Here is a 25,984-nt window from a genome sequence, read left to right as displayed (position 1 = left end):
GATTAGCATAAAAACTAATAGAATAGAACGTGCAATTATTTAATTGAATAGAACATAGAATTATTTAATAGAATAGAAATGGAACTAATGCAATGTTATACACAGCATATGTGGTATCAATGCAAATAATCTCAATAGTAATAAACTGTCTAATTTATCAAAGCATAACACTTGAAGACACAGTTAATTGCATTATTAAGTCCAGCATTGGATGCAGCTATATTTATTTATTATTTGTTTATTTAACACAATAAACATTGCCTCTTACGTAAAAAATACAAAGTAGATGCATTCAGGTTTCTAGCCATGGCTTTGTAATCGTTTGCTGTCCAAAAAGGTCTTTTCACTATTCAAGTAACCCCCAACTGTTAGACAAAAATCAAATGATAAATTATTACTGATGTCAAAGTTAAAAAATATTAAATTTTCTTCAAATAGTATTTGATATGATAAAAACAGAATTAGAATTTGAAACAAATAACCCACAAAATCCTCCAGAGGGAGCTGCATGTGTAGCACTTAGTAATACGTTTTCCATCTGAGTCTTCACTAGCATCATGTCTGCATTGTGGTGAGGTCGGCCCTCATGAAAAAATGTAAAAGATGTCTGAGGTGTGTGAGTGATAATAACCTGAGATAAGATGAATCCCATCACAATCAAAGAACATCTGGCTGACACCAGAGTAATTCTCCCTGTTTCCTTTTTTGCAAATATGAGTTAACGTCGTGTATGAAGTCTTAGTTAGGTCATATCTAAATGTATATCATTAGTTTCTTTTCAAGCACAAAGCCATGAAATCAGACAATGCCGCTATGTAATTTGCACTAAGCCTTTCTGAAATGGATCACAGGAAAAGAACCAAAACATGCAAAAGAGTGGGAAACTCTTTGTGTAAAAGTCTTTATTTAATCACAAAACAAAACATTTACAAAACACAACACACATTTTGAATCACTGCAGTTGAATGCACCAAATGAGAATGAAATCCAATACGTTTATTTAAAAGGAAGACATTAAGTGTCACTATACTCAACATAAAAAAGCACAATAAAACCATCTGCATATTATAAACAAGATGTACTGTATCTATGCTAGCTCATGATTGTCAGTGGAAAAGCAATATCAAATACAAACTCAGTAAAAAAAATAACAAAACAAAATGCAGTGTCTGATATCCTGTCAAGGCTTACACACACTGTGTACATCGAGTTTAGTTTAGAATCTTGGTGTTTTCTTTAATTCATAAATAAGCTTTTGTTTAGAGGGCATGACGTTAGTGTTGCTAAATGTTCTTTAGTTAAATGAATTACATGAATAGAGATTTGCAGATTTTAGTAATACATTTTCTGTGAAACCAAGTCAACAGTTTACTTATGTGGCAATTATAAATGACCAAATTATATCTGGTTCTAACTGGACTTAAATCAGTGCCAACTTTCAGAAACAACTCACTATTAAGTACAGTTAACATGTATAGACTGTTTGTCCATAATAAGTTACAAATCAATGGTTGATAATGAACACACTGCACTTCTTAGTCAACAGGAATGGTTCCCAAACTGTGGGATGGGGCCCTCTGGAGGGCACAGAGGTATCTCAGGGGGGGCAAACATAGAGTGAAATGTTGACTGGAAAAAAAAAAAAAATTCACAGCAGATCTTTTTGTAATGTCCGTCAAATGCGTCAATGTTTAATCAATTGCCAATTCACTAAACCCCTCCCCAAAGCAATGCTCGTCCAATCATTAAGGGCCTGTGTCTACAAACAGTTTATTTTGCACTTGCATCGCCCGTTTTCAATACAAAACCAATGTAGTGCTCCGCATACTGAGCACAAAAACGGCCTCAGTGTCAGTTGTTCTTTGTCTCTGCGCTAGCAGTGCTCTCAGTTGAAAACAGGTCAACTTTTGGAACAGCACTGCACTTGTCAATGTCACTTCTCCCAAATCAACCAATCAAAATCAAGAATGGACAGGACTTCTGATAATAGTTTGTCAACAACAATGGAGGAGGAGATGCTAGTTTGATTTGTCTTTTAGAGGGAACAATTTATAGGTCTAGAGCTGCTCCTAATGCCAGGACATGACTCCTTTACACCGGTTTTAGGTTTTCTTGGTGAATTTTCCTTGAATTAACGCAAATACTAAGCACACAGAGCTATCTAAAACACACCCTAATGACATTACAGAGGGAATCAGAAATTATCTTTCATCACCTAGCAACAATGAGTGCAGGTGAGAAGCACTCTGAAAGCGGAGGTTGTGGGCGCTGTCAGCGCAAAAAGCACTGTCTGTGGACAAAGGCCCTTAAGCAAATGTGAGTAGGTATGGCTGACTTGTCCAGCTTTGGGAACCAAAAATACAGAGGACAAAAACAGACTCCAAACATTAGCATGTACTGCTTACTAGTTTGCCACCAACAGCTGTTATCTAGAATCAAGCTAATGCCAAAGCAAGTTTTTTTATTCAGGATGTGGTACACAGTAGTAAATGCAATTGTATCAGAGATTAAGGAGCTACCAGGGATAGCAGCTCAACCCTTTAATACAAGAATACTATTTCATTATGGCTTTGTATTATTGGGGGAGTAGGTTAACTTTTAGCTAGGTACATGGAAAGTTTTAACTAAAGTTTGGACATAATAAGTATTTTTTTATCTTTACATTTTACTGTATCACCGAACAGCTAGGCTGCTGTTCAGTGTGCTCTTACAGAGTTTTTGTTTATAATTAGTAAGGTGGAGACATTAAAAAGTCAGTGGGTGATTGTATTCCTATTTTTTTAACCAGTTTACTTAGATAATGCTACTTAGCTAGGAAGCTAGCTGAGGTTAATTAAATAAGATAAATAAAATTCTAGATATTATGGAGCCTATGAAGTGCTTGCTGTTAAAAAAAATACAATTGTATCTGTTAATTGTATCTTGCTATCATTGTTAGCTGCATGTTCTGTGCGAGAACAGAGGCTTTTTTTTGTGGCTATTTTTGAGTTGCATGACTTATTTTGAAGTCGGGCCGACTTTCAACAAAATCGCACGTCATTTGCCGTAGAGTATACAGGAGTGCATGAGGGCCCATCAGCTGCTCATGGACCGGTTGGATGAATGTGTGGCATGTTTGATGTTGTGGTCATACAACTGCATAATCTTGCACAGTGAACACGAGCCAACTCCCTGACTTCGGGGCTTTTTTCCCCCTAATTGACACTGACCCAATTAAACCTGGAAGACAGCGTCTGAAAGCACCATGGCAACAGCAGGAATGCCAGTTTAAAAAAAAAGTGGCAGGAAATAGCTGCTTACCACCAGCTATCAGGGAATACTTGTTATGATTTAGCTTTCTAGTTAGCTAGTGTTTGTAGGTGATGCTTAGTGTGTGTGCATTTGAGAGTAAACGTGTGTATTTGAGCTGTGCATATGACGCAACTGAAATACATCTGACTTCAACTTCCACTGGTGGGAGTTTTCAAAGGAAACTTTATTGACAGATGCCAATGCTCTGTCCCGATTTAACATGTACAGTGTGGGTTCTGAGTTAGTGCTTGACAACCAAATTGTACAGCATCAGCACATAATTCTTGCTGGCCTTAGTTAAAATCTTGACTTTCGTACCAATATTTACAGAAGTAATTAGTTCAACCTGTGCTTTCCCACTATAAAAAGTCTCTGTGGTGAAAGAAATATCTCCGACTCAAGTACCTACAAGATGACGCGCTAGGAGTGAACACTGCTTCAACTTGTCAACATTTTGAGTCAAATCCGAAAATATGAAGACGATGACTTTGACGGTAAGTTTGAAGTTAATGTAATTGATTTATCTAATTTGAACACCTGATCCTTCTTTGAAAATACAAAAAAAGTGTTACTGCTGTTGTTTACTCTCACTGTGTCACTAGCTCCCCCATTATTGTTATCAGTTAAAACAAATTGTTTCAATAAATGTTTTGGTGTGACATGACTGAGGGACAATCATTTCATCAGCTTATAAAGGGAAGCATGACAGAAATAGTTTGGGAACCACTGATATACAGTACCAATGATCTCACTGACAGTAACATTAGACCGTTTTAAAAAATAAATAAGTGTTTTTTTTCTCTGTAAAGACCTTCTATAATTTTTTGTAAAGTGTCAAATTTAGCACCATTGTAACCTGCAAGGATACAACAAAACAGATGTGGGTTAAAAATGCCAACATGAACTATACTCCAGGCTGTTTCATAGCTATGTGTCCTCTTAGCCTCTGGAGTTAACTTTCACCAGGCTTGACAAAACCTGTGAATGATAGCATAACAACCATTGAGTCTGTCCAGAAATAAAACGGGAATGTCAGTGTAGAGTGTAAACACAGGAGAGGAGGAGAGCTGGATGGAGTCATTTAAACAAACATCAGTCAAACCCACTTAGGTTCTCTCATTGCAGAGCTTGAACAGCACAAAACTTCTTCCAACTCCAACTCAAATGAATTTTAACCCAACACAGACCAACAAAAAAAAAAAAAAAATCACGTTTGGTTCAAAATCTCAAACATACGAATGTACTACACAGTGTTGCTTTGGCGTCTTGCCATTAGCTGAGTGGTGAGGTAGAGAAATGACTGAATGGCAGGCCTGCTGTTAGATGACTTATGGTGGAGATTGCATGCTGAAGCTGATACATCTGGACTTCTGCTCAGCTGTATGAGAGGGGAGGATCTCTGCGCCTCGCACAGGAAACCGACCTGAGCCTGCTAATGCACTGAAGTGTGTGTGTAAGGGTGTCTGTATCTGTGTGTGTGTGTGTGTGTGTGTGTGTGTGTGTGCTTGATTCTGTCTGAGAGAAAGTTTCTGCGAATGTGTGGGTATGTCAAAACAATTTGAAGGTAAAAATTCATATCATATGAATACGTGAGTGTTGAGGTCCAGGGAGTTATGCTTCTCCGTATGCTGAGGCTTTGTCTTTAAGCATGTCCAGACACAGGTGACAGCTCCAGCTCCCTGCGGAGATAAAGAAGAAGAAAGAGAGCCTGAAAATGTTGTCCTCCTTGCCATTTTCCATATATAGCCTAGGTTTACAAGCTGTGTACCCATACAGGACATGTTGACATAAACCCACTGATGCATATTAATCCTATGGGAGCCATACCTTCTGGAGGCTGGGTCATTGGAGGCTTCAGGCAGTACATGTGGTATCCTCTGTCGCAGTCGTCACAGAACAGCAGCTGGTCCTGCACAGGTAGAACACAAAAAACATCTTGAATAGATAATAGCCATAAAATATGTGCAGAAAGCGGAAGATCATTTTAATCCTGCTTTTTGGTGTCAATCATAGTTTAGAAACTGATTTAAATGTGGCTCCTCAACAGCGAGACAAGGCAACTTTTGAGAAGTACTGTCAGCTTTCAAAACGTGAAGCTCCTTTAAGCTGGTTATGAAAGAGGCTAGCACTAATATTGTTGCCTCTCTAAGGGAATTTTACAAAAGATATCAAAGAAAATCGATTAACAACCTTCAAACCTCAATGTCACATCAGATTGCTCAACTTCTTTCTCCTTATATGCTTACGTATATGTAATGTTGTATGTATACTCACATCATTCTCCGAGGTGCCACACAGGCTGCAGGACTTGCACTCTATACACTGCCACTGGTACGTCCTCACTGCCTGCATCATGTTGTCAGTGAACTGCAGACATGTAGGGTGACCTGAGAGGTGAGGATGAGGAGAAACAAGAAAAGTGAAAAGGGAGTGAGGACATAGTGACTCACTATATGTACCGCTTGATGTTAAGTATAGAGCTACATCTGGGAGAGGATTAGCTTAGCTTGACTGAGAGGGGTAAAAAAAAGCTAGACTGGCTCCATCCAAACAAAACACATTTTGTCTAATGGCATCTCTAAAGTGTTTTTTTTTTAATCTTGTTAGTTTGAAGCTCCTTTGAGAACTTTGGATTTGTGTCAATTTTGCTGTACTTTAATATACTGACTTACTAATACTGTTCTTTGGTGAGTCAAATAAATATCATTTGATGTCTAAAACAGGAGGTTTAGCTGTCCCCCCTTCTTTCTAGTTTTACGCTAAGCTAACAGTTTGCTTGATGTAGATTCATAATGACAGCCTTGATAAGGATGGGAAATTTAAAAGTGGTTTTCTTGCTGTGTTTTTTTTAAATCACTCGTGGTTTTCTTTAAAATGCACCGATTTGGCAGGAATGTAAAGAACCAATCACGGCCTCCCTTAATGTTACAGACCACAAAGACCCTGAAGTTTGAACAGCAACCCCTGTACCTAACAGAGAGAGCGGACTCACCTGAGCGTCCACAGTCGGAGCAGGACACCAGCTCCTCAGCCTGGCCCGTCTTCCTGTTGGAGTCCTGGTCTCCCAGGCAGAAGTCACAGTAGTCGTTCGGGATGATGGAGCCGTCAGCGGCTTTCTGAGCTGTCAGTTATAATAGACACATGCAGGAGAAGAACAAATGAGCTGTTATTTGACAGTTTTGAAATATCTTGGTTGTCATAAACTGTGACGATGAGTGCTCATGAGGACATTTCTGGAAAAAAAAAAACCACAGACTCTAACTCTCTGTGTGTTTAATGTAACTAAATGTTGTCCAGCATCTTACGTTTGTGGTTGTCGGAGTACCGTGGAGGGGATGGGGCGATCTCTGTTTCCTTCTCCTCCTCACCCTCCTCCTCTGCCAGGTGAGTGTGGGTGTAGTGGTAGCTCAGGCCAGGCCGGTTTTTGTAGCGCTTTCCACAGACTACAGAGGAAACACCACAGGTCCATCAGAAGCATATCCAACCATGTGATGAATACAGTAGAGGAGCTAGTATAGTGGACAAAGAGTCTGCTTTTACTCAACTGTCAGCCCCGGATAAACTGGACTAAAACAGATTTCTTGCAAAGAGACAAATCGCAGGCGCTTCAACTCACTCTTAGTTTTTTATGATTGGTAGTTTACTCTGCTTCACAGTTATTCTATGTGATTACAAATTATATTTACTGCAGGAACACGTCTGCTACATCCCCTCTAAGCTGCCATTAATTCATTAAAACTGTCAAAAAACGACACACTGTGTATGCTGCTACAATTAATTTAGTCCACTTAGTAGACAAGAAAAAGTACAAGTTAAATAATGAATACTCTCATTAGTTTGAGACAGTGTTGATGAGATTTGTAATATTGTGCTTAAACAGCCAGAAAGATGAATTATCTGCAACTAATTTTTCAAGAAGATCATGAATTTTAATAATTAGAAAGTTACATTATAGTTGAATTAAGGCAACAAGATAGCTAGGATGGATTAGCTAATGTTAAATCAGGCACTTAATTCAGCTGTAGAAGGAAAATCGTATCTCAGTCTCTTACTGATTAATATTTCACAAGAAAATACAGGGTGTATGGGACATTGAGCTTGTCTAAGGAGTACCAGTCGAAAGCTTTTTTCAAAAACAGCTTGAAATGTGCCTTTTGTTCATTCTGTTCTGTGAAGCCATGAAGTCATAACTCTAACAAATGAAAAGCTATTTGCTTGGAAACATTGAGCTAATCATAGGGGAACTAGGCTCTACGGTCTAAATTTGTGGGAGCTCTTGGGGTTTTTTAACTAGCACACTAGAGCTGTAGCCATCATAGAAGTTTCCTTTTGCTCCATTTTTCTGCCACTTTTCTTGATACAGCCAATTCTGCAGCAACTTTACTGTAACCAGATTAACATATTTTATCACAGAGCTTATAACCTCGCTGCCAATTCAACCGCTTGGGTAAAAAAAGGATCCATGTGAAAATTTCAAGGAATTCCACCCACTATAAACACTTCTACAATGGCTACATCTGTGGATCACATCACTGCTAGAGAGGCCTCAAGAAACATGCATCACCCAGTGCGACAACAGCTGCTATTCGAGCATTATTTGTTGCGTGCCTTGCAATGAGCAAGCATGAAGGCACATGGCGGAGCGTTAGTGACATGCAAATGCTTGCACTTGAACTCAGGAGCAGCAGAAAGCGTTTAAAGCAGCAGATCTCTCTGAAAGTTTAGCAGTCAGTCAGCCATTCCCACACCAGATGCCCATGAGCAAGAAGGCCGATCATAAAGATGCTACAAAAGACAAGATGGCGACAGTTTCAGGTACCTTCTTCGGCCTTTTTTGAGTTATGCTTTTGTTTGTATCTGTCTGGAACAGAGAAGACACAAAAGCAAATAATAAAGGAAAGACAGAACAAGACATAAAATGAGGATGAGATTTGATTGATTGAGCGAGGCTATCTCCGTCCACATCCCCCATTCCTGAGGGATTCTGCCCAAGTATGCAAATGGCATGCTAGTCAGGTCTGGATAAACAGCAAACCCTTTCTTCATGCTGCAGAGAACTGCTCTTAGAACAAGAGGGAGAGGTGGCCAACATGAAAGATGAGAGAAAATGACTCGTCTTCTGGATTTTTCTGTGTTTTCTAAAACATCTAATATAAGAATTTGGACTAGGCATCTCGAGAAAAAGCTTCCCTAATAATACATCATAAAGAAAATACATTAGCTTAAAGGTCCTTGTTGTTATTATTTCTCCATTTTCTCTGACTTTAAGAAACAGTGTGATTAAGGTAGACTAACATGTAAACCAAAAACACATGGCACAGATCACATGATTTACAAAGAATGATGTTCTCTGTATTCTTACTGTCACAGACGTAAGGTTTGTCCTGGTCGTCCGTGTTTACAGGTTCTGTCCTTCTGCGACTGGATCCTCTGTTCTACGAAAGAAAAACAGCACCAACTGATGTTCAAACCACTGATGATTCAACATTAAAGCACACATCAAAACAAATGTATAGATAACTGAAGGTAAGGTTTCATATATACAAGAATTCAAAGTCAAATAACTTTATTTATCCGTTAGGAACTTCATTTGTGTAAAAGAGCATCAGTGCGCATACAGCTAGACACAAAAACAACAACAGAAACACACACATACAAGTGGCTCTACTAAAAGCATGATAAATAGGTCATAAATAATTGTTATAAGCGGTTAAAAGAGTTTAACCTCTGAAAACATGGTTTTAATTTGTTCACTTATGTGATTAAGTTCAACCAAATTTCCATCATATTAGATCTTACCTGACTTCACAGTCAGCTAAAGCTTACATGCATGCGATGATTTTTTTTGTCACACAACACATACATTTTACAACCTGTTCACATACAACAGCAAGCACCTAAAAACCCACCTCTCTCTTCAAAAAGGCAGTCTCATTTGTGTCATGTCCACTACTGCAATATCATGAGTGAGTACTGTATAACATTTTAAACAGTTACCAAACTCTCACTGATGTTTCTTTTTACAGTTTTTAAAGATTTGTTTTTGGGCTTTTGTGCCTTTATGGAGCGAGATAGGACAGTGGATAGAGTCGGAAACCAGGGAGAGAGAGTGGGGAACAACATGCGGGAAGGAGGCCACAGGCGGGATGCCCGCTTGAGACGACAGCCTCAATACATGGGACGCGCGCCCTAACCATTGCGCCACCAGCGCGCCCCTCTTTTTTACAATTTTAATTGGGCTTGCCACCCCACAATGAAATGATTTGACCCAGAAAAAACAAAACAACAGGACAAACACCAGAGCACAAACTAGAGGAGACTGTGATGTACCGAGGCATAGAACGGAATTTAGCCAAAAGTGGTGTCTGTCAGAAGCACACAGTCCAGTAACAAATTACCAGCACATATCAGGGACTGTGAGAACTATTTCATCTTTTAAAGAAAACTCAAACATTGGTTAAAAAAAACAAAAAAAAACAGTTATGTACTCATATCATTTGTAATATCTGTCTCCCCTTCTGTTGCCCGTTCCCAGGGGATTCTGGCTCATCCTGCATTTATACTTAGCTAATCGAACGTGGGTCTGTTATTTCTTATGTGACAATCGTGTCTATTTTGTTGGCAAAACTGTTTGTGAGTTCTTTTGTGTGCTGTTCTGTAGACTGTCCTGTGAGGTGTCCTGTAGTTGTAAATTTGTTTTGTGTTTTGTGTGTTTTGTTAGCACCTGCCTTAGGACTAAGGATGAAATGTAGCTTTTGTGCTAATTCTGGTGTATTTACATAGATGCTAATTGGCTGATATGTTGATTAATGTGCGCAGTCCTTATTCAATAAATAAATAGATTATGAAAACGTAACTAAACTGTGGCACACTTTTTTATTTTCTCATTGTATGTTGCTGTAACCTAACGGCACCTGATAGGTAGGTTGGTTGTGCATGGGCTACCCTGATGGTCGTTTAAATAATTATATACACTTGTTGAGTTTAGGAACCTTAAGACGTGGCTCAGTGTCTTCTAACATTCTGCTTAAATCTTGAAAAGACGCTGTATAAATGTGTGTCACGTTCACTCGATTCACTTAATTGTACGTTGTTTAAACAATGTTACATTCCGTTGAACAGCATGAATCCAAACACATTGCCTCTTACTTTGCCTCTGTTTCTGCTCTTTCTCTTTGGAGTGTCGAGTTCAAAGTCTTCATCATCGTGGAAACCGTCACCATTTTCCTCCGCCTCAAGAACTCTCTGCAGAGCACAAAAACACGCCATCAGAACGAGAGAACGTTAAAAAAAAAGATGGTGAAATGGCTATAAAAACAAGTAAATATTGTTTATTATTGAGATCATTCACATCTCTCAGTTGTACGCTCTCGTTTAAATCCTCTCTCCTCATACGTTTGTTTCGTAATATCAAACTTTTTTTTGCATCTGCCAAAGCAGAACAATCAATCATATCCATGATACGGCCCATTTGTATCACTCAGAGTTGAATACCTGTATTTCCAGCAGGGTCTCCTCTTCTTTACAGATGTTGTTTTTTTTCTCTAGCAGGTTGTCCCCCCTCAGGAGGGCCTCCAAGGCTGTGGCCTCCCCTGGTGGGACCTCACGCTTGGGGGCCAGCTCAGCTTCTAAGGAGGACGAAAAGAAAAGACAGAAAAGAGCATTAAAGATGACAGGTCTGTACAAGCTGTGGTCCTAACTTGAGCACATCATTTAGTTTTCCTGACCTTGTGTTTGGGATGACTAAAAGGACACATGTAGCTGCAGATCAAATCCATTGATATGTGTGACATAGTGTGAGTGATCCCTCTGTTTTGTATGCCGAGGGAGTTTTAGTAATAGAGCCATATAGCATGTTCACGGCCCAACAACAACAAAGCAGAGGAAGCAGCTTTAAACAACAGAACAAAATAATGAACTTTAAAGAGTTCTGTTAACTTGCTTGATTCTACTTTATCTTTCTCCCGCTCCCTTTTCTCATTTCCGTTGAGATGAACTTTCTGCAGCATCTCTGTCTTCGTCTTTGAACACTAACACCGGGATGAAGACAAAATGAAAGTAGTGATGTGATAAGAAAGGGAGCGAGCGAGACGGCAGAGGCTGTGATGTGTTCTTATTGAATTTAGTCCCCTAAATCCCTAAACCTGCCACTAACACCACCCACCCCGCCCCCAATAACCAATATATTATGTATCCTTCTTCACCGCTATTCTCTGCTGATCCCCTCTACCACTCCTCTTCTTCTAAACTGAATCTATTTTCCCCATTTTTTTCTTTGCCTTCATCTATCCTGCTTCCCCGCCGTGACCTCCTCACCTCTATCTTGACTCTCCAGGGCGAACATGGGGGAGAGAATGTGGAGGTGAATTTTCTGCTTCTCCAGCAAAAAGCAACAAAAGCATCCTCCAGCTGAAACCCCGTACGGACATACAAACAAACTGCCTAATACAAATCACATCGATCTATTCCACTGCGGACTCAAAAAGGACACTCCAGGGGCACCCTAGCCTAGAGAGAATATATTCTAATAAATGTGACTTTTAAACTTTTGAATCTGACCTGTGGCTCCATTGCTGACTCTATCCACTGTCCTATCTTTAAATAAAGGCATAAGAAGGCCAAAAAAAAAAAGGACTCCAGCAAGTCTGACGTTTGAAGGGTACCGCTCATCTACAGATGATGATGTCTCAGTGATTTCAGTGGGGAGACCCTTACATCATGTAAGATTATGCAGTCTGGGAAATAGAGGATCCAACAGAATTTTTAGAGCTTGATCGATACCAAAGACTATGAAAAAAGAAAGACAACAAAACAGCTCCCCAAATGTAAAGCCAAAAGGTTTTTGAGTTCCTACTGCTGACTGGCTGCAGTACAGGGCATAAACTCCGCCTCCTTCATGTTAGCAGATGGTGACATGAGGTCAAACTCTAAAATCATAGTACACGTCAAATTATGTATTCACAACCATAGTTTCTGTCTTTATAGTTAGTTATCATCATGCCGATTTATAAGTCCAAAAGTATTTATTTTTCAGATAACTTTGGTTTTAATTTGTAGTGTGATGCTAAAAAAAAGAGAGTAAATGTCATGATTGACAGCTCTGTTGATGAATGCCGCTCCTTCGACACTGCGTTCACCAGATTAGTAGAGCACAGGACACAAGAGGAAATGTATCCAAAACTAACACCACATTAATTAAACTTTCTATAATAAGGAGTGTCACCTTCAAAACGAAACAAGAATCTGTTCATGTTGAGGACTGTACCAACCTGAAGGATTTTTTCTGATTTATTGGTAAGTCAAATAAGTGTTTTGGCTAGCCGAGGGGGGTGGAACAGAAATGGGTTGAGACGCGTAGTCCATCCGTATATACAGTCAATGACTGATACTTGGGCAAAAAAGTAGGATATGACTTTAGGGAAGCAAATTGCCAGCAGATGTAAATTGGCTAAAGACGTCCCACACATAAGCAGCAGAGTAAGAAACACGTAAAAAAAACTGTTAAAGACATGAGTGCAAAAATTTATAGTTTTTGCTTTTTTAGATCTTTTATTGAATGATTTTCTTTTCACCCTTAAAAGTATTGAACAGGAGGTTTATACTGAGGGAGCGACATGGTTGCTGGGGCCACTCACACTTTGAGCTGTGACATGAAGGAAAGCCAAGGGTCCACTACACAGAGAATACAATTTAAGTTTCAAACCATGTCAGAGTACCCTTGTGACTGAGTCTCTGCATATCTTCACACACACGGGCAAACCTCTCCGCTCAGGAAGTATTAAATAAACATAAAGCATTTTCGAACTGCACTGAAAGGGGAGCACACACATTCCTCTGTTGTGTTATGATAGATATCTGGGCCAAACTGCAGAGAACTGAATCCCTGCAAAAAAAAAAAAAAAACGTCTTCTCTTTCACACTCATCTACAAAGCCTCTCCTGCTCCTGTTAGTGTATGTCTTTCAATGCAAGTGCTTAGGTTGGTTGGTTGGTTGGTTGGTTGCTCTGAGGAGTTATTTCACTTTTTTCCCCCTTCAAATAACTCTCTCCTCTGCTGAAAGCTGAAACGTTCCTTGTAGAAACCTCTTGACTATTACATTTTGTCTGGAAGACAGCAGGAGGGGAACAATAGTGTGGCAATGGCAAAACAAAGATCTGCCTTTATTTCTCCCCCTTATCAGGTTCCTGAGGCATTCCTTTTGCTAAAATCCCCTAAAACACGCACACAGGCATGCATGCATGGCTGCCCAAACACAGACACACACAACACACAACACACACACATACATAGAAAAAGCACACACTTCCACCTCATAAGACTCACTTACATTCTAATGCCTCATGGACAAATGATTACAGAGGCCCACTAAGGGTGCTTCTGTGCTGCAACGGAGAGTCATGTGTGGGGGTGTTTGTGCATTTTGCGTGTGTGTGTGTGTGTGTGTGTGTGTGTGTGTGTTGGTGTGCATACTGCCAGAGAACAGAGAGAGGAGGCATTGATTCGGGGGAGAGAATGAACCTGAAGACCTGGCGAGAGAGACAGGCTAACCAGAGCCAGATGGTCAGATAGGGAACATTAAGGCCACTGAGCTTCATGCAGTGATACGCTGTGCATAAGTGCCACAAACACAACATATATGTGCATCTCCATTAATGGAATGTGAATCTAAAATGAGTGGAGGCAGCAGTAAAAGTGTTTTTTTTTTTACTGCATAACCGTCGGTCAATACTGATTTTTTTTTCCTGGTATTCACTCTGCATGCATGTTAATGTGCTGCTTGGTTCTGCTGGTGTGTGTGTGTGTGTGTGTGTGTGTGTGTGTGTGTGTGTGTGTGTATTCTGTTTGTGTTACCTAGTCGAAGCTCACACAGGCGGAGCTGTGGATCCAGGGGAGGGTGGAGCCGCTTCTTCTTTCTCCAGCATCTAGCAGGGTATGTATACATCTGTCCCGCTGCCTGGCCTGGACACACAGACACACACATAGATATATGGACGCACACACAAGCAGAGAGAGAGAGAGAGAGAGAGAGAGAGGGAGAGAGGCACACAGGAAGAATTTTAACAACCATTGGCAGGCTTACAATTTGAACAAAACTTGCATTGAAACCTTGACCCCAGATATAACCCCCCCCCCCCCCCCCCCCCCCAACACACGCACATACAAAATACAGTAGACACAGTGGACTAGTCTTGTTTTCTTGATACTGAATACGTCCCTCGTCCAGGTCCATTCAAAAACTTTTTAAGTTCATACATACGAAGCTTTTTCTTACGACAACATTGAAATTGAACACATGTTTTGGGCCCTTTGTCAAACATTTCAGTGCATATGTTTTACTTAATGTTTTGGATGGTGTTATCACTTTCACCTCTGATTAAATAAGCACATTTTTATGTCACTATTTCCACAAAAAAGTTAGTTTGTACTTGAATTTAACATTTTGTCCTTGCTCCTGTGTGTTTCAGTTTCCTCCAGTAGCTTAGCTACTAGCTAGGCTTAGCTCAGTTGGACATCAAGATGAGGGGAAAGAAATTATGTTTTCCTGTCAGCATAAGCAGAGAAAAGATCAGGAGAAGGAGGGGGTGGGGGGGATAAACCCAGAATAAATACATATAATGTGAGTTAGGTCTGCCACAAAGTATAGGGTGTGGCCTGAAGGGCTTTGCATACAAGATGGAGCGCAGGCTATTTGTGTCTGTCTCTCGGTAAAGAGCAGATTGTTCCCTTTGGCTGTACAGGCGACCCAGATGTGTGTAAAGCATTCTGACTGTTCTTCTGAGGAAAATTCAGCAAGTGGGTTGACTTTATAACAGGAGGGGGATCCATTTATTCAGCTTTTTTTATCCAGCAATATGTGTGCATTCCTATGTCTCCTGTTTCCTGCAGAGGTCTCAGTGAGAGGTTTCCACTTTCTTTGCATCCTAATAATGCTACGGCCACCTGCAACATAGTTGAACTTACCATTGAGACTTGATGTATTGAATACAGCACACATGGTTCTTTCCAAAGGACACACACTCTGCCTACCAGCACCTCTAAAGCTCACTGATGGACACCTAAGATATAGTTGGTTTTATCTGTTAACACAACATTACAGCGACAACATCGCTCCAGGAAGTCACTGCACCAGGTGAAGTAAAAGTCCAACACAAACCCTCCTGTGAAACCGCAACACATTGGTTTTATGTTTTGAACAGGTTAGACTCCAAGATATAAGGTTTTGAGTGAGGAAGAGACATGTATAAATGTTTAGACATTAGATTAAATCATGACTACGTAGTCTATATTGGTTGCCTAGCAATCACTGCCTCCAACACTACATGAAATCACTAGAGACAGTCTCATTAACCCACAAAAGCCCACATCATATTTTTACAGTACACTTTCTCTTTTTGAATAAGTTATAAGAGCGCAGTTTGAAAAGTGACATTGTTGGACAAAGCCAGGTAAGCCTGTCACTCTCTATATGCTGAGCTACTGGGCTTAGCTTATCATAAGGGAAGTACAGGAATCAGCGACAAGAAGCCGTTACGGGGATTAGATTTTGTTTCCCACCTGGTTGGCGGTGTCGCTTTTCCATCCAGATGTAGCAGTTGTTCTGTGCGACACCAGTTTGCGAGTCCAGGAAGGGCATGCGAACGCTGCGTTCTGCACAGAGGCGGGCATTGTAGCTGCGACAGTGTTCAATCGCCTCCCTGTAGAACTGGTCACCAAGCCTGAACAAAGACAAAGAACATGGTGGGTACGAGTGGTGAGTAACTGGGTCATTTACTATATGATACAGAAAACGTGGCAAACGATAACAGTGATGTCATGATACAGGGATTGTGCAGTAATTTATATATTGCAATACAATCATACAATGATACACCTCAATAACTTGAGTAACTGAGGAATGAATCTTTCATTCATTCATAAATTATTTACATTATCCAGCTGTCTTCTTCTTTTTAATGTATCCTGCTGTCAACTTCTTCTTTGGCCAATCAACTTTTGATCACCTTACATTCAAGTAGGGACATGGTGAGTCAAATTACCTGGGAAATTTGTTACAGCCCATATTTTAAAAAATGGAAATACCGATATTTGGAACCAGCAGTTTGCTAATTATATAATATAAGACAATGATTGATATTGATCATTGTCTTGATCAATGATATTGATTTATAGCCATATAAATACATATTCTCTCTGTAGCAGATATGGACGAGAAGAATAGACAGAGATCTGTTTTGATTTATATAATGCATCCAGCTTGGTGTCATTTAGCCCTTAAAGGGCTGCACCATTCATCCAACATCTCAAGTAATGTGAAAGAAGATCTCATTGTAGGTATTAGTAACATTATAGCCATTTTTCTGCTATTGATCCAGGCTATTTGCAGCATGCTGCTTCGATTTCTGCTTTCTATGGGCTGAGTCATTCCTGCTGTCCTGTCAGCTAAAATATGTTCAGATGGTTAGTGGCATAACATGTGCAGAGCGGCTGATGATTTGGTAAGGTCTGCAAATCAAGTATGATCGAACCTGCTCAGCCCTTGTTAGTGTTGGCCTCATAACACAACACATAGCTCTCCAAGGTTTTGCTCTGTTTGTTTTGAGGATCTGGATGTGAAGCTTGAAGGTGCAACATGAAGACAGTTGAGGTGTAATGGAACCTTTATAAAGGCTGAGCACATTAAAGGGACTGTTAAAGGGACACACACACATACAGTAAACTATGATAACCATAAGAATAGGAGAAATGTTTCATCCTGCCAGATTGAAGGATAAATCAGAGTGCTGGATTGAAGGTTACACCCCAGACTGGCTACACACACACAGATAAGAGAGTATAAATCAAGACGTAAGACATCAATTATCTCCACAGTACCCGTTCAGAGGAAAGATTTTTGCAGGCAATGTCATTACAGAATGACAAAACAAACCAAGATGGACCCACTATGGACCAAAAAGTAATTTGAGTCCGTCATGCTGTATTTAATTACAACTGAAATCCAGACAGGAAGATGGAGAAAAGATAGTTCTTTTGTTGTTTGATGTTTTGCAGCACACATGGCTCAGCTTCAGAGAACGGACTGGACTAGAACAACGTCTTTAGGCCTAGATAACTGTTAATTAGCTTTTTTTGAAATAAGACAGCCACAGAGAAGTATTTCCAATGAATTATATCCACATATTCCCCTCATTTACTCCAACAATGTTGACATGAAGGTTGTAAATGTTTTTACAAAAGGATAGATGCAACTACGACAGCATTTTCTCCTATGAGGAGGATTTCATACGTGTCTTTCTGAATCCAGACTGGTTGAGCAGGGACGGTCTCTCAGTGGACTCTCTTCACAGATATGTAAAGAATGCCAGAGCTGGACAAAGACCAGCACTCTGGTCACTCCAAATCTCACAAAGATGTGCAGTGTTTGGAGGTGGAGGGAGGGAGAGGAGGGAGGAGGATGGAGAAGGAAGAGGGTGAGTGAAAAAGGGTGAAAGGTTGGATTGAGAAGTAAGAGGGACTTAACCAGGTTCTACATGTATTAAATAGATGAGACAGAGGAGATTTCAGAGGAGGGCACAAAGAAGGCGCTCCATTTCCAGCAATATGAATAAAAGAGAGCAGCCTCATACAATAATTAGAGATGAAGGGGGAGAGTTGTAGTTGTTAACATCTGGAAAGTTAAAGTAGGAGGCATCAAAGTGAATAACAAATAGAGAACAAAATAATGAAAGTACAAGACTGCCAGCTTTATTGCTTTTGACTTTTGGAAAGATTACTCTTTTTCTTCAACCTACTAAACATGATTCCTTAAATCTAAAAATAAATATTCTACACATTATTGAAGTAACTGTAAAATGTGCTGTGATGTATTTACAATTAGGTGTTGTTTTTTAACAGAAAATAAATTTGATGTTAAAATGGTGTTACCAGTGGAGAATTCTTAAAGCCCAGCAGCTCAACGCTGAAATAGAACAAACTTTTTATATTACTTTTTGGCTTTTGTAATGATTAAAAGATGTAATGTTTAAGATAGAGATATTAATATGTGCTGGTAAATTGATGTATTTATGCTAAGACAAAGACAGGCTAGCTGTTTCACTCTGCTTACAGATTTATGCTAAGCTAGGCTAACTGTATTTTGCCTCAAGCTTCACATTTGCTGTACAAATATGCTATATTAGATATAATATCTAATATATATATATAATAATAATATATGATATATTTCTCTCATAATAGTAGAAATAAATATATTGTCAAACTATTGGTTTAAAACTTAAAGCAATAGTTTGACAATTGACCTTTACCTTAAAGTTTAAGGTAAAGATATACTTCAAGTCCAGGAAATTACTGCTATCTGCTTATAAAAAGCCAAAAAACCACATGCTATAACACAGATTGACATTACTTTTATGCTTTCGTATTGACTCGCTGTTTACCCCTGCTTACCTTTTCGACAGCGTTAGCAGTTATCATTTAAGTTTCTTTCATTCTTTTGGTTAGGCGCTAGCTGACAACGCGAGCTAGCATAGAGTAGCAGCTCTTGTGAGAATTTTAATGAGCTACTTCACCCATTTGCATTAAGCTTTGTATCATTAGAAACCTGGTAGTATTTGTGAATGGTTGTGCATCCCCCCCTCATCTTTGTATTTCTAAGTCTGAAAAGGAGCTTCCAGTGACGCAAAATGACGATTTTTGCGTCACTGGAAGCTGTTGCGGTTTGCGACACAAGACCAGCCTGTCGGCAGCAACCGTCTCGCGGCTATATTGCTATATTGCTGTCCGCTGCCAACCGCTGCCAGCTCAGCAGCCGAATCATAAGGCCTGCCTGTCGGCGGCGGTGAGGACGAGGAGCCCGGGCCAGCTCGAGCTGGGGAGAACTGGTAGTGTCGGTGCTCTCACTGTTTGCCTATGGACACAGACATAGAGTCTGTTTTCTGCCAGGAATTTCCAAGATCAATTCTGGAAGAAATGTCGGAATTGGTTGAGGAAATGGTCTTATGTGTTGAAGTAAATATGTCTGTAAATGTTTTTATTACTATATTTCTACTGCTATATTGTATATTTTGGAGAAACTCTAACGATTGAATTTCCCTCTGGAATTAATAAAGTATTTCTGATTCTGAAATAGAGGACCTTAGTGGGAGTGGCCTGCAGTGCTGTGCATTCTGGGATTTGGTGTCTTTCATCCACATGAGACAAAAAGACACTTTCTGCCTTTTCTCGGCCAAGAAGGCACCAACTTCAAACTTTATTTCACATTTCTACTACATACATGACCCAATGTCAATGCAGATTCATGTTTCAACGGGTGAAGTATCCCTTTAAGTGCCACATTGTAGTGACTGTACAACTTATGGACTGAAACATGTGGTAGATGCTAGCTGAGGTTTTTGTCAGGGGACCTACGCAGATGAGGAACACGGCTGTTCTTTCTGGATATGTATTGTTGTTTCTTACAGTGTGACAAACCAGCAGTCACAGGAATCGAGTTAAAAATCCAGATCTCCAGGAGAGACTTCCTGTCACGTAAAACCAGATTCCCAGAAGTGAATGTTTGTCTCTGCTTTCAGTATTTGCTGCCTGAACTGAAGCGTGTGTGTGTGTGTGTGTGCGTGTGTATGTGTGTGTGTGTGTGTGTGTGTGTGTGTTTGAGTGGCTGGACCTTAAAGCATTTCTCTTCATCCCCACTTTTCCTCCCTCTCTTCCTCACTGTGTCATTCCATATTGCTGCATTTTTTCCCCCACTTTCCAGCAACAAAGTGTCTGCAGCTTCACTACGTCTTACATAAGCAACTGTGCCTGCTGTGCATTTGTTGGAGATGTGTGTTTGGTTAAGTGAAAGTAAAGAGTGTGTATGTGTTGTGTGTTACTATGCCTGTAAGACCATCTGTCAGTAGGTTGCATGTCCTCAAAGATCCTCCCCCCACCCTCAGATTCACCCGTCTCACCCATCAGAGATGGAACTGTGCTCCTTTTCTTCCCCATTAGTCGTCTGTATGCCTGACCCTTGTGATGGTGCTTATGTAAGTCCAGTTTTGCATGTTGGGGAAAATTCCTCTTGGTCAACAGCTTCCTGGATACTGATGGAATCTGCATTTGTTGTACGTGTGTTAGTGTGTGTTTGCTCCCATACCAGCACAAAGGAGCTTTGTGCGTGACGGTCAGTCTTATCAAAGTACAGAAGTGATGATGGTGCAGAGCATCACATGATAAGGTCGATGTTTCCTGGTAAAAGTTTAGAGAGACAGAGCTCATGGACAGTGTAAATAATAAAACGTAAAACTGAAATCTTAGCCAAGAGGAAGAGAATGCTCTATGATTTGGACTTTCTGTGTCGATGTCTGCTGTCGTTTCGTCCCTATCAATCTCATTGCAACCTGCAAAGTATTTCCTGTTATGTTTTAGAGGTTGGATGAAAAACTGATCCGGCAATAGATGTCTTCCTGACTTGATGATACAATTATACAATGTTAGGTGTAAATTATCGAAACACTGCAGTGAATAAATACAGTAGTCCTGCACAAGCATTTTATATTCTTCAGTTAATCAGATAGTGTGATATCATATGGTTCTCAATGTCCTGTCAATGCGAATCGCTATATCTGAAAATGATTGTACTGGACAGACATAGCATTACATGGTATATTGCAAAAGGACTTAAGCTTGTATAGCGCTTTTCTAGTCTGCTGACAACTCACACCTACTCATTGACATCACATTCACACACTGATGGGTGAGGCTTCTATGTAAAGTGTCCATCAATATCAACTCATCCATTCATAAACATTCACACGCCGCTGATGCAGCTGCAGGAGCAATTTGGGTTCCAGTGTCTTGCCCAAAGAGGACACTTCGATATGTGACTGCAGGAGTAGGGGATTGAACCCGGACCTTCCGGTTGAGAGAATTACCAGGCCCGGAGTGACCAATCTGGAGAACCAGGGCCGGCTGGTTGTAGGGCTGTGAGGGCCAGTGTACAGCGACGGTAAATTGATCATACAGTCTGCACTCGCTAAGGATGGTACGAGTACTCATTATTCGATAAGCGTTTCACTGTAGAGACAGTTATGTTCTTTGACAGCCTTGGTCAGGGACGTCTATGTCTGACTGGAAACACAGCCGTAACATTGGTTCAGCGGTGACCGACAGCCAAACAGTATACTTGGTCAGGACGGTCTGCGTCTTACTGGACACACAAGCCTAATGTTGGTAAGAGAATACGGTACCGTTGGAGATGACAAAGGTAAGCTAGCAGGGCAAGATCAAGATGCCAGATGTGAAACACAAAAAAAAACATATAATGTGCAAAGTACAAACAACTGTACAAGTTTATGAAACAAGTCAATGTGTGTGTGGTGTTATGTAGCCTAAAGTATACAATACAAATAAATTCTTTGCAAATAGTAAACTATGTTTGAAACACAGCCATGTATCCCTAAATGATATAGCTCCAGTAAAAGGTTGTGAGCTAAAGTGTTCTGGTCTGAGTCATGAAACTCCCGGGCTGAAAATGAGTCCCAATCCGGCCCTGGAGAAGACTGACTCCACCACTGAGCAACAGCCACTCCACTGTTCAGAATGTAAAACAGTTTGCATGTTGTTTGCAGGACCTCATTAAGCTCACCGAGATACTGGGAAAATTAAATCATCTTCAGTAATCAGCCTAGGCCGATATTGTTGAAGTAATGACATGCATTATTTCATCTGGTGACATATTATCTTATAAAGCTTGCAGTTCTATGCATGACAATGTCTCAAAGAGGAATTTCACAGTGTCAGGGAATGATGGGAGTTATCACCCAAATAGAAAAAAAGGTAGTGGCAGAAGAGGAAGTCCACATGTGGTTAGGAAAAGATAAATGGCCCTTAAGGAAGTGCAGCAAATGATACTTGTTTTTGTGTCACTTTGTAAGCCAAGCCGCGGTATGATGAAGCAGAGAGAGAGAGGGAGAGGAAGGAGACGAAGAGGGGGAGCCAAGGAGAGAGAATGGGAGGGAGGAGGAGGGGTCCGCTATATCCCGGGGCACACGTGTTCCCTTTCAAACCCTGTCACACTCATTTTCTCTCAAAATGTGCGGATGTACATATGCACGAGCGCATTCACACACGCAGACTAGTGCGTGCGCAAACAGACACACAAAGGGGAATGAAAGGGAAAGGTGGAGAGTGCAGGCAGAGGGGGATACGGGGGAGAGGTAGGGGGGGAAACCCTGATTCAGATGCTGCTGTTGTTTTGCTAGGAAGGCAGAGGAGGAGGACGGTGGTGAGGCGAAGGAGAGGAAGCTGCAAACGTTGGGGAGAGCGATATCTCCCATCAATCGGCATGTGATTGCTGGAGGGAATCTGAGAAAATGTGTCTCCAAAGGAAAAAAACACTATTTTATATGGAAGGACTATCATGCATCCATATCCCATCACCCCACTGTCCCCTTTGAAATCTCACGCAATCATGCGCCACATGTGCCTGCTTCATGTGCAGAATACGATTTTTTTTTTCAAGAAAGGAAAGGGATTGATCGCCGCATGGAGCCTTCTTTTTTATAAGAAAATGTTCCTGGCCATTTAATTCCACATGCCTGGAAACCATTCCCGGATGTTCCCATTCCTGGGGCTCGCATAGACAAAGGCCAGAGTTTGCCCCTGTGCTCAGGGTGTAGTACAAATGTATGCAGTAGTAAACGCAGCCAGACAGACAACCCCCCACATACCCCTCAGCCCCAAAAACCTCCATCACTCACTCACGCTGCCTCTCACGCAAATTGGGGGGAAGGGCGGGCAGCTAACACACAACCGCCTACGCACGCATCAAACACACACACGCACTGACCTCCACAGTTCATACACACCACCACTTTCTCCATTACATTTCCCCAAATGTCAGCCTCTGATTCCTTGTGCAAACACAACCAAGCTACTTTCCACCTGAGCACTTTAGTGCCTCAAACTAATGATAAGAAACGAGGTCAAACGGAGCCATCACAACCACATAAACACACCTCTGCATACATAATATAACAGTCATTTGAATACTTCTCATGTCAGCTCTTCCTAGCTAAAGGCCTCAGAGGTTTCAATCACAAAGAGGTCTTTTAGAAATGAGAGTTCTGAATAAATCAGGTAAATATGCATGGCTAAACATGGCTGAATCAGTCTGAGGCAGACCTATTCAGCGCTGGCTACAGACATTTGAAAATCATCTTTTAGAGCTGAAAATATTGTTATTACCAAGGTCCTATTTACTGCATATGATTTATCTGAAACATCCTGTGTGACAGACTCAATACATTTCACTTAGATTCTAGTGCGTATGTTTGTTTTGCTAGTTAGTTTTGCCAAAAGCCAAAAATAAACTAATTGTTTTGCCGTTTTCCAGATATATTGGAGCGGGGGTTGGTTTGGTGCAGTCTGTCTGATTAAATCCATATATGAAGGGCAGATGGGGTTCTCTCTCCTCTGCCCTAGCATCTTGTCTTTACATACCTCTCCCTCTTTCAACAGATGGACCCAGGAGAATACTGGGACACTCCTAATCTGCTGCTCTACATGCACAACTGCAGACACACTAAACACACACACTGTGTACCTTAATCTGTTTTGGTAGACTACAGCAGCTTAAAGCAGCATTTTTATAAGTGATGGGTATAGAGGTTTTTTTTGGTTGTAAGCAAAGAGCTCACAGGCATCATGGGTTTCCTCCTTTTATTACTCCAATGTTAATGCCGTGTTTTATAACATTGCTGGTTATGTGAAAAAGTCTAGATATAGGATTTCCAACTTGTCTGACAATATTTTTTTATCACTTCTTAATATTTATCTTATCTTCATTTCTAGCTTCTAGCGTTTTATTGTTTTTATCTCTTCATACTTCTTACTGTTTCTCCCTCTATCTTCTTACATCCTCAGTCCCCTTGGTCTCAACCTTAGTTGCTGGGCTCCTGTGTTGCCTGAGTTAATATGAGTTATTGTTGCTTGAATTGTGATGATAGATTTTGTTTAGGTTATTGTACTGTCTGGGTTTTGTTGTTATTGGCGTGGTGTCTCTTCCATGTGTTGCGTTGTTGTCCTGATTTTCTGTTGGGATTTGGGTTCTCATGTGTTGTTGTCATGTTTTCTTCTGCACATGTCAAAGCACTTGTTTTTAAAAAGCGCTAAACAAATCAAGTTATTATTATTATTATTATTATTATTATTATTATTATTATTATTTGACATTACTATAAAAATTATAGGTGGACACTATTTAAAATGTTAAAAGTGAAAAACCGTGTTTTTTCCTTTAAAAACTGTTAAAGTGTGCATCATATTATGTGACTGTTCAAATCTGTGCACATTCCAGATGATCACTTGTAAACATCAGCCTTCAGCCAGCAGGACAGACATGCATTCAGTAATATTAACTGAGCTGAAAGTTATGGATACACAAACACTGCAACACAAATGCAGTGCAGACATAAAAGGGGTGTGTTGCAAGGTTTAAACTTGCAAAAAAAATGTGCTCATTCGGCTATATTAAGCAGTATCAGTATGCGATCTGCCATAGAGTTGTTTTTTAAAATATGGCTATAATTGTCAATATTGCATCTTTTCTTTAAATAAATAAACATGCTGTCTAATATTGCACGTCTTCGCAAATGAGAAATTGTACCCGTTCCGATCATCAAGATCACACAGTGGCAGCGTTACAGTGCATGAAGGTACCTCTTGCTACATGCACAAAGGAAGGATATAGCGGATACAAACATATAATAATAATCAGCAATGCATTTGAAAAACGCATGCGGCAGTCGCAGCAAAAACACGAACCGCGCACTGAGCTATGGTCGCCTCCTTAGTGTGCGCTTTGTGACAATAATTGCATGAAATGATCTATGCAAATTCATCCCATTAGCACTGACAAAAGATCACTGCGTTCAAACTTACGTCAACCATGTTTACAAAGCAGATAATGTGGACAATGGCAACTTCTATTAAAGTAAAACCAAGTGCAGGAGTTTTTAAGTGCGGATATCTACGCGAGGGTTGGAGATGTTTCTGCAGATTGTGCATGAGTGCATGGCTTTATATTATACAACACTGAAAGCAACGGTACCTGCAGAAAACACACACGGTCACTGACCAAAGTACATGGCAAAATAGTTCATTTTATGATTTTTATAGAAACGTGCATTGAACTCTAAATATATTCTGACGGCAATCTTAACTTACAATCAACCACGAAGACATTTCACATTTTTTTCTTCAATGTACTTACGATTTTAGAGGATTATGAATGACAGTCGCCATTTTCCTGCTGGACTGTAACGTAATATTCCAAATCTCTGTGTAGTTTGGGACCCTTATGAAAAAAACACAACAGCCAATGCGGTCGTGGGCACTTTGCTCCCTACCAATACAGCACCAGCATCAAGACATGGGGCGTGGCTTAATGTCAGAATCAATGTCCCTTTACACACAGGAGAGATGATCTATTGAAAATAATTCAATTTGTTTTATTTAGTCGAGGATTTACTTTTAATGAGAGTTGCATAAATCACTAGCTCTGCCATGATGTGCCGTTTAAGTTATGGGCTTTGATACCAGTTTTGAACAGCATCAACCAACTTCTAATCTTTTACTTTGAATTCTTCAGGAATCAAAGAGGCAAAAATGAAACTACATTTTATTGGAATACACACAGTTTCTTACGTATTTTCAA

General features: G+C 40.3%; 1 protein-coding gene across 2 annotated transcripts; it reads right to left on the bottom strand.

Moving 5' to 3' along the window:
- Window positions 1-885: 885 nt before the first annotated feature.
- Window positions 886-25,673, bottom strand: dpf3 (double PHD fingers 3). 2 transcript variants are annotated; one of them, XM_061052387.1, is made up of 12 exons: window positions 25,541-25,673; window positions 15,847-16,007; window positions 14,143-14,250; window positions 10,786-10,919; window positions 10,441-10,536; window positions 8,654-8,726; window positions 8,111-8,152; window positions 6,597-6,734; window positions 6,284-6,412; window positions 5,566-5,678; window positions 5,119-5,200; window positions 886-4,970 (listed from the first exon to the last, which is right to left on the bottom strand). In XM_061052387.1, the coding sequence occupies exons 1-12, from the start codon at window positions 25,570-25,572 to the stop codon at window positions 4,903-4,905; spliced, it is 1,176 nt and encodes a 391-aa protein (XP_060908370.1). In that variant the 5' UTR covers window positions 25,573-25,673; the 3' UTR covers window positions 886-4,902. The 2 variants fall into 2 exon arrangements, with proteins under 2 accessions (XP_060908370.1, XP_060908371.1); XM_061052388.1 differs by lacking the exon at window positions 8,111-8,152.
- Window positions 25,674-25,984: the final 311 nt, after the last annotated feature.

This window comes from Labrus mixtus, chromosome 12 (genome assembly GCF_963584025.1).
Source record: "Labrus mixtus chromosome 12, fLabMix1.1, whole genome shotgun sequence".
Lineage (NCBI taxonomy): Eukaryota > Metazoa > Chordata > Actinopteri > Labriformes > Labridae > Labrus > Labrus mixtus.
This window is presented reverse-complemented; position numbering and strand designations above follow the sequence as displayed.